Source organism: Hyperolius riggenbachi, chromosome 3 (assembly GCF_040937935.1).
Source record: "Hyperolius riggenbachi isolate aHypRig1 chromosome 3, aHypRig1.pri, whole genome shotgun sequence".
In the NCBI taxonomy this organism is placed as follows: Eukaryota; Metazoa; Chordata; class Amphibia; order Anura; family Hyperoliidae; genus Hyperolius; species Hyperolius riggenbachi.
Window position 1 is genome coordinate 342,743,983 of NC_090648.1, and position 15,339 is coordinate 342,759,321.

The 15,339-nt window shown below is 44.8% G+C and overlaps 1 protein-coding gene across 2 annotated transcripts in view; it reads left to right on the forward strand.

Moving 5' to 3' along the window:
* Positions 1–335: 335 nt before the first annotated feature.
* The window catches only part of LOC137563902 (sodium-coupled monocarboxylate transporter 1-like), a 73,418-nt gene continuing 58,414 nt past the window's right edge, over positions 336–15,339 (forward strand). The window contains exons 1-2 of one of the 2 annotated variants that reach the window (XM_068276971.1): positions 336–723; positions 2,790–2,855. In XM_068276971.1, the coding sequence (XP_068133072.1) occupies positions 373–723; positions 2,790–2,855 (417 nt within the window). In that variant the 5' untranslated portion in view covers positions 336–372. The remainder of the gene's footprint in view (positions 724–2,789; positions 2,856–15,339) is intronic. The other variant, XM_068276973.1, reaches the window with a different exon arrangement.

A 15,339-nucleotide genomic window follows, 5' to 3' on the forward strand; every position in this document is an offset into this window, starting at 1 on the left:
AATCTTTTTTTCAGTCTCTCCCAAATGGTTAAGCAATGTCATGTTTTGCAATGCGTGGTTAAGCAGGAATTATGAGCATTTATCTTGTGCAGAAAGTGATTCATCACAATTATTTATTTTACAATGTTCAAAACACTTTTCCTTCAAGTAACAACTATATTATTTTTGCGACACCCATCCCACAGTAAACAGCCCAGCAATTCTTAATTACTAATAAAGCCAATTTCCCTCTGGCTATGGCGTCAAAGTTGGCACATGCAGTTCTGTGACCCAACCTACCCTTGTATTGTGATACAAAACCTGTTCCTCGGTGTATTTAAGCCATTTGAAGCCAGAACACAGGTAGCACTACACAGCCAATCTGTCAAGATTATGGCTGCCTCTTCAGAAATTAGCCTTTTCACTCCCTGGGATTATGTGGTGTTTGCTGCTGTTCTGGTCATTTCTGCAGCCATTGGTATCTATTATGCCTTTAAAGGGCGAGGAAAGACCAACTCTCAAGAATTCCTGACAGGAGCAAAGAGTATGACAGCGGTTCCAGTGGCCATGTCCCTTACTGCCAGCTTCATGTCTGCAGTGACCATCCTGGGAACTCCAGCCGATGTCTATCGCTATGGAGCAATATTTAGCATATTTGCCATATCCTATGCATTTGTTGTCCTTATTTGTGCAGAAATATTGCTCCCTGTCTTTTACAGGCTTCAGATAACAAGCACATATGAGGTATGTCTGAAATGAATTACTGCATGGTTCTGAGTGATGGTATATCATTTACATTGATGCCTTTATAAAGCATTCTAGATTTTTGAAGAGTCCATTAAAAGCAGAATAAAACCTAAATTCCAAGTTGGGATTTGTAGATTGATTTCATTTTGTAAAGTAGACAAATAGTATTATTTTCCTAATGAATCATTCCCTGGATGTAACTTCAGGGTTTTTTACCTAGGTACAAATCTCAAGGAATGCCTCCCAGGAATGTTGAAGGAAAGGGATGTCATCTGTAACGTGTAAGTTATGCGTACAAGGTTAGGTAGCACAGGAAAATGCACAGTAGCACAGGAAAATACATGGGCAATATCAAAATGCAGCCCTACGCTTTAGGGTCAAAACCAGTGCTGTTTGCACATTTTTGCCAAAGTTATTTAGCAAATGCTATTTTCGATTTCGAGAAAATATTGGCAAAAATACAGTGTATGCAATATGGTCAAAGAAAACAATTTTTTCTTTCTTTCCTATGCAAACATTCACAATAAATTGTTTATCTTTAGTGTGGAAATTTACAAACAGTGTGAAAAATCAAAAATATATTACAAAATGATTTTTAATGGCATTTTTGCTCAAAAGTCAAATTTTACATTATTTTTGCTAAAATAAATGCAAAAGGAATATCGGCATTTTCGCTCATCACTGGTCAACCATTTGTCTGTCTTATTATAAAAATGTCACAAACGTGGGCAGTTTATGTCTGAATTTTCATGCCTCATCTGAGATCATTTTCTGGACATGTTGGGTGTCTTTTAGTTAGGTGTTATACAAGTGAGATTTTTGTGTTTAATCTTGTCCTGTATAGTGTAGGGCCACTTTAAGCTATAGTTGATCCATGAACCCACATAATACATTTCCATGTAAGTGTTAGTGTAGTTAAATAGTAATTGATGACATTTATGCTGCCATGATATGCAGATTGTTTTATGTTAGCTGCCAATTAAGGCTGAATGAGGCTGGCTGGAAACTTGTCTCTAAAAACTCTCACTGTGCAAAACATTTATGTTAGGTTTGTGCTAGGCATTTATGTTAGGTTTGTGCTAAGCATTTATGTTAAGTTTGTGCTAAGCATTTATGTTAGGTTTTACTGTCTATTATTTTCCTCGTGGTTTCATTTCCTGTCATATATTTCTAACTGAGCTCCTTTTTTTCTCTTGTAAATCCACTAACAAAATAGATAAAGCTTCACTATACCAAGAGTCATAACTCTCAGGGTAGCACTAGCAGCCCCTAAAGCTCAACTTTTTACACTCCCTCCATTGCAGGTGTCCCCCTCTGGGTAACCACCAATGACAAGAGAATATAGATGGTGTTTTATAGTTACCTGTCCTGGCACATGCTGTAGTCCCTCTTTTCACACTCGCATAGCTCTCTGACTTTCCTCTGCCTGTCTGTGTTTCTATGACACCAGATATATGCAGACTGTGGGAACTGGATGTGAACATGAGGTGAGCCAACAAGTGAGGTAGCTGGGAGAAGAGGATTTGCAATCCATGCCAAGACATTACATTATAAAACGGCACTGTTATGGGAAGAGGTTAAAAGTTGTTGTACTTTGTATCAGTCCCCTGGAAGATAGGCCCCCTGGCCAGAGAGGTCTCAGTGGGGGTGCAAAAGAGAAATGTAGAGGGAGGCACAAATTAATTTTCTCAAGGGTTTCATGATTTATGACCATGTCACTGGCTATACCTTAAAGATAAGGCTCCCTAATGTCCCTTCCATCAGCTGATCCTTTAGGCAACCATAGTAAGCCTAAAAGATATGCAGTTTCACTAAGAGCACTACTGCCTTGTTGATCATGACTTGCCATTAATTGTAGTGTAACGAGTGGCAAACAGCCATTTGCCATTTCTGCTGTAAAACTAATTATGCCACTTCCGAGTCCATTAAACGAGCTAGAAAACATTTAGTATTAAGAGCTGAGCTACTACGATTTAGAAAATTTCCCAAAAATTGTGTTTAAAAAGGTAACCATAGTTTGGCTGTATGATCCTTTTTTTGGACTTATGTAAACTCTCTTTCAGTACTTGGAACTTCGGTTTAATAAGGGTGTACGGGTCTTGGGAACAGTCATTTTCATCATTGAAATGGTAAGTCAGCACCATTAAAATATCAATGCATTCTGTCTTTGTATGTGTAGCGCATGAATAGTTAGGAGGAAAACAGTAAACTTCCTTATAAAGAAGAACTGGACAGTGCTGCTCGGATACCCCTTTTCAAAATCCGAATCCGATTCGGATCCGGATACCCTGCTATCCGATCCGGGTCGGATATCCGAATTCAAAATTTTCCTATCCGAATCCGATTCGGATATCCGACCCCAGTATCCGACCGGATTCGGATATCCGGATTGATAACCGGAAGTGGCCTTTAAATTGCTTTAAAAAGGTTTGTAAGGGTCAATTAGGCATGTAGCATCATTCTTTTTCAAAGGGGAACACTAATTGATGATGTGGGGACTTAAAATCCCCCCCCCCCACAAAAAAAGGCTGTCAAAGGGCCAAGTGCAAAGTGCCAAATGCAAAGGGCCAAGTTCAAAGGGCCAAGTGTCAAGTGCAAAGGGCCAAGTGCAAAGGGCCAAGTGTCAAGTGCAAAGGGCCAAGTTCAAAGGGCCAAGTGTCAAGTGCAAAGGGCCAAGTGCAAAGGGCCAAGTGTCAAGTGCAAAGGGCCAAGTGCAAAGTGCCAAATGCAAAGGGCCAAGTTCAAAGGGCCAAGTGTCAAGTGCAAAGGGCCAAGTGCAAAGGGCCAAGTGTCAAGTGCAAAGGGCCAAGTGCAAAGTGCCAAATGCAAAGGGCCAAGTTCAAAGGGCCAAGTGTCAAGTGCAAAGGGCCAAGTGCCTAATGCAAAGTGCCAAGTTTAAAGGGCCAAGTGTCAAGTGCAAAGGGCCAAGTGCCTAATGCAAAGTGCCAAGTTTAAAGGGCCAAGTGTCAAGTGCAAAGGGCCAAGTGCCTAATGCAAAGGGCCAAGTTCAAAGGGCCAAGTGTCAAGTGCAAAGGGCCAAGTGCCAAATGCAAAGTGCCAAGGGCAAAGTGCCATGTGCCATGTGCAAAGTGCCAAGTGCCAACATGTGCAAACACGTGCAAAAATGTGCAAAGTGCAAACACGTGCAAACACATGCAAAATTGTGCAAACACGCGCAAACACATGCAAAAATGTGCAAACACGTGCAAAAATGTGCAAAGTGCAAACACGTGCAAACACATGCAAAAATGTGCAAACACGTGCAAAAATGTGCAAAGTGCAAACACGTGCAAACACATGCAAAAATGTGCAAACACGTGCAAAAATGTGCAAACACGTGCAAAAATGTGCAAAGTGCAAACACGTGCAAACACATGCAAAATTGTGCAAACACGCGCAAACACATGCAAAAATGTGCAAACACGTTCAAAAATGTGCAAAGTGCAAACACGTGCAAACACATGCAAAAATGTGCAAACACATGCAAAAATGTGCAAACACGCGCAAACATGCAAAAATGTGCAAACACATGCAAAAATGTGCAAAGTGCAAACACGTGCAAACACATGCAAAAATATGCAAACACGCGCAAACACATGCAAAAATGTGCAAACACATGCAAAAATGTGCAAACACGTGCAAAAATGTGCAAAGTGCAAACACGTGCAAACACATGCAAAAATGTGCAAACACGTGCAAAAATGTGCAAACACGTGCAAAAATGTGCAAAGTGCAAACACGTGCAAACACATGCAAAATTGTGCAAACACGCGCAAACACATGCAAAAATGTGCAAACACGTTCAAAAATGTGCAAAGTGCAAACACATGCAAACACATGCAAAAATGTGCAAACACATGCAAAAATGTGCAAACACGCGCAAACATGCAAAAATGTGCAAACACATGCAAAAATGTGCAAAGTGCAAACACGTGCAAACACATGCAAAAATATGCAAACACGCGCAAACACATGCAAAAATGTGCAAACACATGCAAAAATGTGCAAACACGCGCAAACATGCAAAAATGTGCAAACACATGCAAAAATGTGCAAACCCGTGCAAACACATGCAAAAATGTGCAAACCCGTGCAAACACGTGCAAAGTGCAAAAATGTGGAAAGTGCAAACACGTGCAAACACGTTCAAAGTGCCATGTGCAAAGTGGCACTTTGCACGTGTTTGCACGTGTTTGCACATTTTTGCACGTGTTTTCACGTGTTTGCACATTTTTGCAGTTTGCACGTGTTTGCACTTTGCACGTGTTTGCACTGTGCATGTGTTTGCACGTGGCACTTTGCACGTGTTTGCTCGTGGCAGGCAGGCAGCACCTGGCCTGGTGTGTGTACAACACACACACAATCACATAGCAGGCAGCTGCAGCAGCACTGCAGCACACACTCTTAATGTCACATTTATGACATCAATCAAGCAAATGAATGATTTAACTATACTGTAGTGATAGTGAAGGGGTTAATCACTGAACAGCTTAGGTTTATAACTATGTACAGCCCTTTGTAGGGCACCAGCAATGGAGCAGGAGCATGTCTCTCAGGAAGCATTCAGCAAGCCAGGACGATCTGTCTCATCATGGCAGCCCTCCTTATTATACCAGGGGGGCTGGCCAGTGTTCCTTTCTGTGATTGGGAGCCAGGGTTTAGGCTGGGAGGCCTCTGATTGGCTTAATGAGGTCAGGTGGGGCTGGCCAGGGTTCCCCTCTGTGATTGGTTTCTGGTGCTTCTGCTGGGAGCCCTCTGATTGGCTCCCATGACATCTGGACCTCATGCAGTGTTTCACTGGTCCAGATATCCGCGGATATCCGTACTATCCGCGGATATCCGTATAGCCCAGCCAACTATCCGCAGATAGCTATCCGGATACTGGACCAGCTATCCGGAATCCGGATCCGATCGGATAGGCCTAAAAAAGTCGGATATCCGAGTCTATTCGGATATCCGGTATCCTGTTGAGCAGCACTGGAACTGGAGTACAAAATAGTCAATAACCAGTGCACTGTGATACAAAACAATAAAATATCCTGGCTATGCCATGTCACACTCAGAGACCTAGAATCTGTTACTGCCCTCATTGACTCAAAGCAATTACGGCAGTTTTTTCTTCCTATTTCCTACTTACAAGCAAGAAGTTTTAAACCAGGATGATACCATTTATTGGCTAACTAAAAATGAATAAAAATAAGCAAGCTTTTGGCCTTGCAGCCTTCGTCTGGCTTATATCCTGTTAGTTTGCAAACAGCTTATATACATGCAACATCAAAAGGGAAAACAAATATTTTTTCAAGCATAAATACATGTCATTTATCACACAGACCATCGACCTGGGGTTAGAGGTTGTAAGCTAAGATAAGGATCCTTGTTTAACACCTGCTCACAGACCTGGGAGTTGGACTGACACAGAGGTATCGTAAATTCTTAGTTCACAAATTCAGCTATAATGGCTGAGAAAGTTCAAATATCATCAATCTCATACCAATATAGAAAGTTGTTGTCCTTATTCAAACCTACTTACAGTATTTAATTGCAGCATATGTTCTGAGAGTAAATTATTTACCTGCAAAATAAGACTTTGCACTAGTTTTGCATGAATTTCCAGAGAGGTTGAACTGGTAGAAAAGTGTGAAATTGTGATAGAAATAAGAAGTGGTTTATATCATTTCTAAAACTCTCGCAAAGCTGTCACACTTGGGGACTGAGCTGTCAGCTTATACAGTATGTGTTGTTTTATTCCCCACATAACTGAATGAAAGTTCTCTTTCACAGCTGTCAGTCACATCTCTTCCTTGTAAAGCACGACCAGCAGCTATACTATGAGATAGGAAAGCCGCATTTTTTTTATAAAGCAGAAGTATCCAGATTGACATCATTCAGTCCATCATAGCCTAAGAAATGCTCTGACTGCTGCTATTTTCCCATTAATACTATTGTGAGTTTTTCTTTTCTGTGTTAAAGCTGTTCCTGGATAAATGCCTTGTATAGAGTATACCGGACTGAATTCTCCACTTAAACATCCTATGTACTAGGTGCCAGAAATGTGAGACAGATTTATCAGTAGTGTCTGAAAGAAAAATCTTAAGGGGCCCATACACTGGTCGATTTAAGCCATCGATCGATCGATTGATCAGAAATCAATTCTATCAAATTCACCATTCGGTTGATTTGCGGCCAATTTCGATTGATTTGATCTATCTGAGAGGATGGAAAATCTAGGCCGATCTGCTGCTGGCAGCAGATCGATGGCCCATAGAGTTGCATTGGATGTAATGGTCCAATAATGCATTTAGATCGATTTCCAATAGAGTTCATTCTGAAATCTATTGGAAATCTGTTCCCAGTGTGTGGCACACATCAGATAGATTCCTGTCAGATTTGACTTGACAGGCATCTGACAGAAATCTATCTGATGGTCGAATCTGCTGCAAATCTATAAGTGTATGGCCACCTTAAAGGTGGCCATACACTCGTCAGATTAGCAGCAGATAGATCATCAGATAGATTTCCTATCTATCTGATGTGTTTAGGAACATTTTTACTAGGATTATAATTCCAATAGATTTCAGTTTGAAATCTATTGAAAATCGATCTGATGGCATTTTTTTGCCATCAGATTTCCATTAGGGCCAATGCAAAATGATAAGCAATCACAACAGATCAACCTAGATTTTCCACCCTGCCAGATCGATTGAAATCAATCGAAATCGGCCGCCAATCGGTCGATCGGTCAACCGATTTGCAATCGACCAATCGATCGATCGATTTTGATCGATTGATCGACCAGAAAATCGGCTGAGTGTATGGGCCCCTTAACCAGCTGGGCGGTATGGACGAGCTCAGCTCGTCCAGTACCGCCGGAGCCTGCCGCTCAGGCCCTGCTGGGCCGATTTGCCCCAAATAAAGTGCAGCACACGCAGCCGGCACTTTGCCAGCCGCGTGTGCTGCCCGATCGCCGCCGCTCTGCGGCGATTCGCCGCGAGCAGCGGCGAAAGAGGGTCCCCCCAGCCGCCTGAGCCCTGCGCAGCCGGAACAAAAAGTTCCGGCCAGCGCTAAGGGCTGGATCGGATGCGTCTGACGTCAGGACGTCGGCTGACGTCCATGACGTCACTCCGCTCGTCGCTATGGCGACGGTGTAAGCAAAACAAGGAAGGCCGCTCATTGCGGCCTTCCTTGTTTATTCTGGGCGCCGGAGGCGATCGGAAGAACGCCTCCGGAGCGCCATCTAGTGGGCTTTCATGCAGCCAACTTTCAGTTGGCTGCATGAAATAGTTTTTTTTTAATTTAAAAAAAACCCTCCCGCAGCCTCCCTGGCGATCTTATCAGAACGCCAGGGTGGTTAAAGAGACTCCGTAACAAAAATTGCATCCTGTTTTTTATCATCCTACAAGTTCCAAAAGCTATTCTAATGTGTTCTGGCTAACTGCAGCACTTTATACTATCACTGTCTCTGTAATAAATCAATGTATCTTTCCCCTGTCAGACTTGTCGGCCTGTGTCTGGAAGGCTGCCAAGTTCTTCAGTGTTGTGGTTCTGATATGAACTCCCCCTTCAAGGCCCCTCTCTGCACACTGCCTGTGTGTTATTTAGATTAGAGCAGCTTCTCTCTTCTTTCTTATCTTTTACAAGCTGGATAAATCGTCCTCTGAGTAGTGTTGGGCGAACAGTGTTCGCCACTGTTCGGGTTCTGCAGAACATCACCCTGTTCGGGTGATGTTCGAGTTCGGCCGAACACCTGACGGTGCTCGGCCAAACCGTTCGGCCATATGGCCGAACTAAGAGCGCATGGCCGAACGTTCCCCGAACGTTCGGCTAGCGCTGTGATTGGCCGAACGGGTCACGTGGTTCGGACCCGAACGCGCTCTGATTGGCCGAACTGTCACGTGGTTCGGGTAAATAAATACCCGAACCACGTCATATCTCCGCCATTTGTCTGTGGGTTTAGCTTTGGGTAGGCAGGCAGGGTAGTTCGCGCTCCAGCCACGCTAGCCAGGGTCCCCCCTGTCATTGTGTCACTGCTGGGAACAGTAGTACACCGCTTGCTCAGCCACACTATATAGCATTCTGTTTACTGCCACTCTGTGTACCTCGCTCAGCCACACTATATAGCATTCTGTTTACTGCCACTCTGTGTCTGCTGGGAATAGTAGTACACCGCTTGCTCAGCCACACTATATAGCATTCTGTTTACTGCCACTCTGTGTACCTCGCTCAGCCACACTATATAGCATTCTGTTTACTGCCACTCTGTGTCTGCTGGGAATAGTGGTACACCGCTCGCTCAGCCACACTATATAGCATTCTGTTCACTGTTCTGTGTCTGCTGGGAATAGTGGTACACCGCTCGCTCAGCCACACTATATAGCATTCTGTTTACTGTTCTGTGTCTGCTGGGAATAGTGGTACACCGCTCGCTCAGCCACACTATATAGCATTCTGTTCACTGTTCTGTGTCTGCTGGGAATAGTGGTACACCGCTCGCTCAGCCACACTATATAGCATTCTGTTCACTGTTCTGTGTCTGCTGGGAATAGTGGTACACCGCTCGCTCAGCCACACTATATAGCATTCTGTTCACTGTTCTGTGTCTGCTGGGAATAGTGGTACACCGCTCGCTCAGCCACACTATATAGCATTCTGTTTACTGTTCTGTGTCTGCTGGGAATAGTGGTACACCGCTCGCTCAGCCACACTATATAGCATTCTGTTTACTGTTCTGTGTCTGCTGGGAATAGTGGTACACCGCTCGCTCAGCCACACTATATAGCATTCTGTTTACTGTTCTGTGTCTGCTGGGAACAGTAGTACACCGCTCGCTCAGCCAGAGTATATAGCATTGTGTTTACTGCCACTCTGTGTACACCGCTCAGCCAGACTATATACCATTGTTTACTGACACTCTGTGTACACCGCTCAGCCAGACTATATACCATTGTTTACTGACACTCTGTGTACACCGCTCAGCCAGACTATATACCATTGTTTACTGCCACTCTGATTCTGCTGGGAACAGTAGTACACCGCTCGCTCAGCCAGACTATATACCATTGTTTACTGACACTCTGTGTACACCGCTCAGCCAGACTATATACCATTGTTTACTGCCACTCTGATTCTGCTGGGAACAGTAGTACACCGCTCGCTCAGCCAGACTATATACCATTGTTTACTGACACTATATAGCAGACTATATAGCATTGTGTGTACACCGCTCAGCCAGACTATATACCATTGTTTACTGACACTCTGTGTACACCGCTCAGCCAGACTATATACCATTGTTTACTGCCACTCTGATTCTGCTGGGAACAGTAGTACACCGCTCGCTCAGCCAGACTATATACCATTGTTTACTGACACTCTGTGTACACCGCTCAGCCAGACTATATACCATTGTTTACTGCCACTCTGATTCTGCTGGGAACAGTAGTACACCGCTCGCTCAGCCAGACTATATAGCATTGTGTTTACTGCCACTCTGTGTACACCGCTCAGCCACACTATATAGCATTGCGTACTCTGCCAGTCAGTGTGTATATTGCTGGGATCAGTAATACTCCACTCACCGTCAACCACTATATGAGCTCAACATGAGTTCCCCAGAGACCTCCGCTGTGAGCAGCACTCCCAACAACAGCAACAGCCAACGCCCCACGCAAGCTATAACATCCACCCCAGCAGCCAGTGGTCAGCAGCAGCCCTCCCCGGAGGAGAACGTTGTGTCCATCAGTCCGTCGCCAGAGCGATTAATGAGGGCTGCCATTGAGGAGATGATGGGGCCTGATGTGGAGGAGGAGGTCTGGCTCAGGCCAGCATCCCAAGTTAATGTTGAGGACGATGAGGGGTCTGTGTCTGGGGATGTTGGGGTGGCAGAGGTGGTGGGTGGGTCAGACTCAGGAGAAGAGTTGTATGATGAGGATGATGATCGGGACCATCTGTATGTGCCTCAGAGTCCGACCCCGGAAAACATGTTGTATCGTGTGTTTAGGTACTAAAATCTGCGTTCCCTCCCAGTAGTGTTGGGCGAACAGTGTTTGCCACTGTTCGGGTTCTGCAGAACATCACCCTGTTCGGGGTGACTATATAGCAGACTATATAGCATTGTGTTTAATGCCACTCTGTGTACACGGCTCAGCCACACTATATAGCATTGTGTTTACTTCCACTCTGTGTCTGCTGGGAACAGTAGTACACCGCTCACCCGCCACTGTATAGCATTGTGCTCTGTGTCACTGCTGACAATAGTGGTACACCGCTCACCCACCACTGTATAGCATTTCTGTACTGCCACTGTACTGCTGCCAGTCAGCGTGTACTTTAAGGATAAGTGAAATGAGGAAGAAATCCGGTGAAAGAGGGAGGGGCAAGGGAAGAGGTGTTTCCCCTGACGGTTCACGTACAGGCCACAGGGGAGCACCCAAGAAAACCCACTCAATACTGCCCATGTTGTCCAGGACAACAACCCTCACAGATCCAAAAGAACAGGACCAGATAATTACTTGGATGACCTCTCAAGCGTCCAGCAGTGGGTTAAGCAGCACCAGCACATCACGCACGAGGTCCGAGTCCTCAGCCAGTTAAAGTCTGGGCTTTCTTTGAAGACTGCACTGAGGATGTTACCATGGCGATTTGCAAGGTGTGCAAGACCCGCCTGAGCAGGGGGAAAAGTATTAACAACCTCTCCACCACCAGCATGAGCCGCCACATTCTATCCAAACATCCCACTCTGTGGGCAAACGCGGCAGGACAGGGTACCACCAGCAACACTGCCTCCCTTGGGTTCACCAGACTCACCACCAGACCCGCCTCAGCAGCAGCAGTAGCCCAGCCATTGCGTGGTTCACAACATTCACAAACATCAGACGATGCTGACACTGTCACTTTCCGGACTAGTGCTCTTGAGGTCTCCCAGTGTTCATCAAACACAACAACCAACAGCCCTTCGGTGTGCAGCGCTACGGTTGAGTTGTCTGTCTCTGAGATGTTTGAGCACAAGAGGAAATTGCCAGCAAATGACCCCCGGGCCGTGGCAGTAACAGCCAGCCAGCATAGCCAAGCTTCTGGCCTGCGAAATGCTGCCATATCGAGTGGTGGAGACAAACAGCTTCAAGGGCATGATGTCAGTGGCCATCCCACGTTACGTGGTTCCCAGCCGCTACCACTTTGCGCGCTCTGCAGTGCCTGAGTTGCATGAGCACGTGGTCAGCTAAATAACCCGAAGCTTGAAGAATGCCGTTGCCTGCAAGGTTCACCTCACCACTGACACCTGGACGAGTGCGTTCGGCCAGGGTCGATACATCTCCCTTACCGCGCACTGGGTGAACCTTGTGGAGCCTGGCAGCGATTCCTCACCTGCTACGGCGCGGGTGTTGCCCACGCCGCAAACAGCTGGATAACAACAGCAGCACCTACCTCTCTGACTCCTTCTCCTCCAACGCATCTCAAAGCTGTACCTCATCCGGAAATGCTAACCCAGCACCAGCAGCAGTAGGATCGTGGAAGCAGTGCAGCACAGCTGTTGGCATGCGTCAGCAAGCGTTGCTGAAGCTGATCTGCCTTGGGGATAAGCAGCACACAGGGGAGGAAATTTGGAGGGGAATAAAGGAACAGACGGATTTGTGGCTGGCACCGCTGGACCTGAAACCGGGCATGAAGCTAGACACCTGGCACGAACTGGCAATGTACGCAATAGAGGTGCTGGCTTGCCCGGCAGCCAGCGTTATGTCGGAACGCTGTTTCAGTGCTGCCGGAGGCATCATCACAGATCGGCGTATCCGCCTCTCCACAGAAAATGCAGACCGTCTGACTCAAATTAAAATGAATCAATCCTGGATTGGAAACGACTACGCAACACTCCTGGACCCCAACCAAGTAACATGACCGATGAACATCTGGGATGGTTTAGCGTTTCCGGTCCCTGTTTATTGAACCTCTCATCTGTATTACATTTATGACTGCATGGCGGCAAAAAGCATTGCTGCTATATCCGCACGCTTTTTGTCCTCATGCAAGGCCTGGGTTGTTGTGTCTCACAAAGCGTGGCCTTCTCCTCCTGCGCCTCCTCCTGTTCCATCACGTGTGCTGCTGCTGCTGCTGCTGCTGCTGGGTTACCGTTGCCGGTCCCTGTTTATGGAACCTCTTATCTTTATTACATTTATGACTACATGGCGGTACAAAGCATGCTATCCGCACGCTTTTTGTCCTCATGCAAGGCCTGGGTTGTTGTGTCTCACAAAGCGTGGCCTTCTCCTCCTGCGCCTCCTCCTGTTCCATCACGTGTGCTGCTGCTGCTGCTGCTGCTGCTGGGTTACCGTTGCCGGTCCCTGTTTATGGAACCTCTTATCTTTATTACATTTATGACTACATGGCGGTACAAAGCATGCTATCCGCACGCTTTTTGTCCTCATGCAAGGCCTGGGTTGTTGTGTCTCACAAAGCGTGGCCTTCTCCTCCTGCGCCTCCTCCTGTTCCATCACGTGTGCTGCTGCTGGGTTAGCGTTGCCGCGTGGTCCCTGTTTATTGAACCACTTATCTTTATTACATTTATGACTGCATGGTGGTACAAAGCATGCTATCCGCACGCTTCTTGTCCTCATGCAAGGCCTGGGTTGTTGTGTCTCAAAGCGTGGCCTTCTCCTCCTGCGCCACCCTCCTCCTGTTCCATCACGTGTGCTGCTGCTGGATTAGCATTACCGGTCCCTTTTCCTGGAACCTCTTATATGTATTACATTTATGACTGCATGCCGACAAAAAGCATGTTACCTGTGCAAAGAAAACAGACATTTCCCGCATTTAAAAGACAGTTTTCCCTTTGAAACTTTAAAATCGATTTTCTCAAAAACTATAAGCTCTTTTTGCTAAATTTTTTTTCCTCTTGTACCCACTCCCAAGGTGCACATACCCTGTAAATTTGGGGTATGTAGCATGTAAGGAGGCTTTACAAACCACAAAAGTTCGGGTCCCCATTGACTTCCATTATGTTCGGAGTTCGGGTCGAACACCCGAACATCGCGGCCATGTTCGGCCTGTTCGGCCCGAACCCGAACATCTAGATGTTCGCCCAACACTACCTCTGAGCTGGCTGGGCTTTCACATACTGAGGAATTACAAACAAGGGCAAAGCTGTTTGCAGGAAGAAAAGAGCAGCCTGAAACTTCAGTGCATGGGGGAAAGAAACACACAAATGATCTCTTGAGATACAAAAGGAATGCTGTATACAGCCTGCTTGTGTATGGATGTATTTTTCTATGTGTGGACATACTGTACATCAACCTTCTTCCTGTTTTGGTGGCCATTTTGTTTGTTTACAAACAAACTTTTAAAAACTGTTTTTAACCACTTTTAATGCGGCGAGGAGCGGCGAAATTGTGACAGAGGGTAATAGGAGATGTCCCCTAACGCACTGGTATGTTTACTTTTGAGCGATTTTAACATAACAGATTCTCTTTAAGGCTGTTTCTAGAAATCATGAAGAACTGTCTCAGACATTTTAAGAAGGTGCAATTTCCTTCTAAAACCATTCTAAAACAGGAGGGGATAGGTAGGGTTCTCAGAATTGGTGCAGACTGTGATAGAATCCTCTGAGTGAGGTAAAATGTAATGCTGATAAATTAAGCACAGAAAAATTAGACTTGCAAATTAGTATTTTAATGGGAAAACAGTCAGAGCACTTCATGTCTGGATACTCCTAGCTAGTGTCTGGGCTTTACAAAGAAGAGATGTAACAGCTGTGAAAGAGAACTTTATTTCAGTTATGTGGGGAATAAAACAACACATACAGTACAAGCTGACAGTCCTTCTCCTAGTATGGCAGCTTTGCATGAGTTTTAGAAGTGGTATCAACCACTTCTTATTTCTTATGGTGCCCATAAACGGTACAATTAAAACATAACATTTTCCCATTTATTCCACCAAAACGATCAAATAGAGTGGAAATCGAAAAATAATCTTTTTTTCGATTGAGAACAAAACAAACTATTATTCTGTTTTTTTTTTCGATAAAAGTTTGATCAAACATATTGGAAAAAACAACTTTTTATTCATATTCAATCGTTTTTCTTGTATTTTTGAAAAAAACAAACGTTCATTTATGGTACCTCGAAAATAATTTTAAAAATTATTCAACCAAATGGAATAATCAATCGAATTTCTCTGATCGAAAAAAAAATGCACTGTTCTAACTATACAACAAGAAGAAGAGATGTGACTGACAGCTGTAAAAGAGAACTTGAATTCAGTTATGTGGGGAATAAAACACATTCTGTACAAGCTGTCAGTTCGATACCTCGGTATGACAGCTTTGCACACGTTTAGAAATTATATCAACCACTTCTTATTTCTACCACAGTTTTGCATTGTTCTACCAATTCCTTCTCTCTGGAAATTCGTGCAAAACTAGTACAAAAGTCTTCTTATTTTGAAAGTAGAGAATTTACTCTCAGAAGTTACACATGCGGATTACTACTGTGATTAAATTGGTAGGAAATAGGAACAAAAAAACTTCCCTAATTGCTTTGATAAATCTGGCCCTGACCTGACATGCAGATTACATTATTATTATTATTTAGAATTTACATAGCGCCGACACCTTCCGCAGCACTGTAC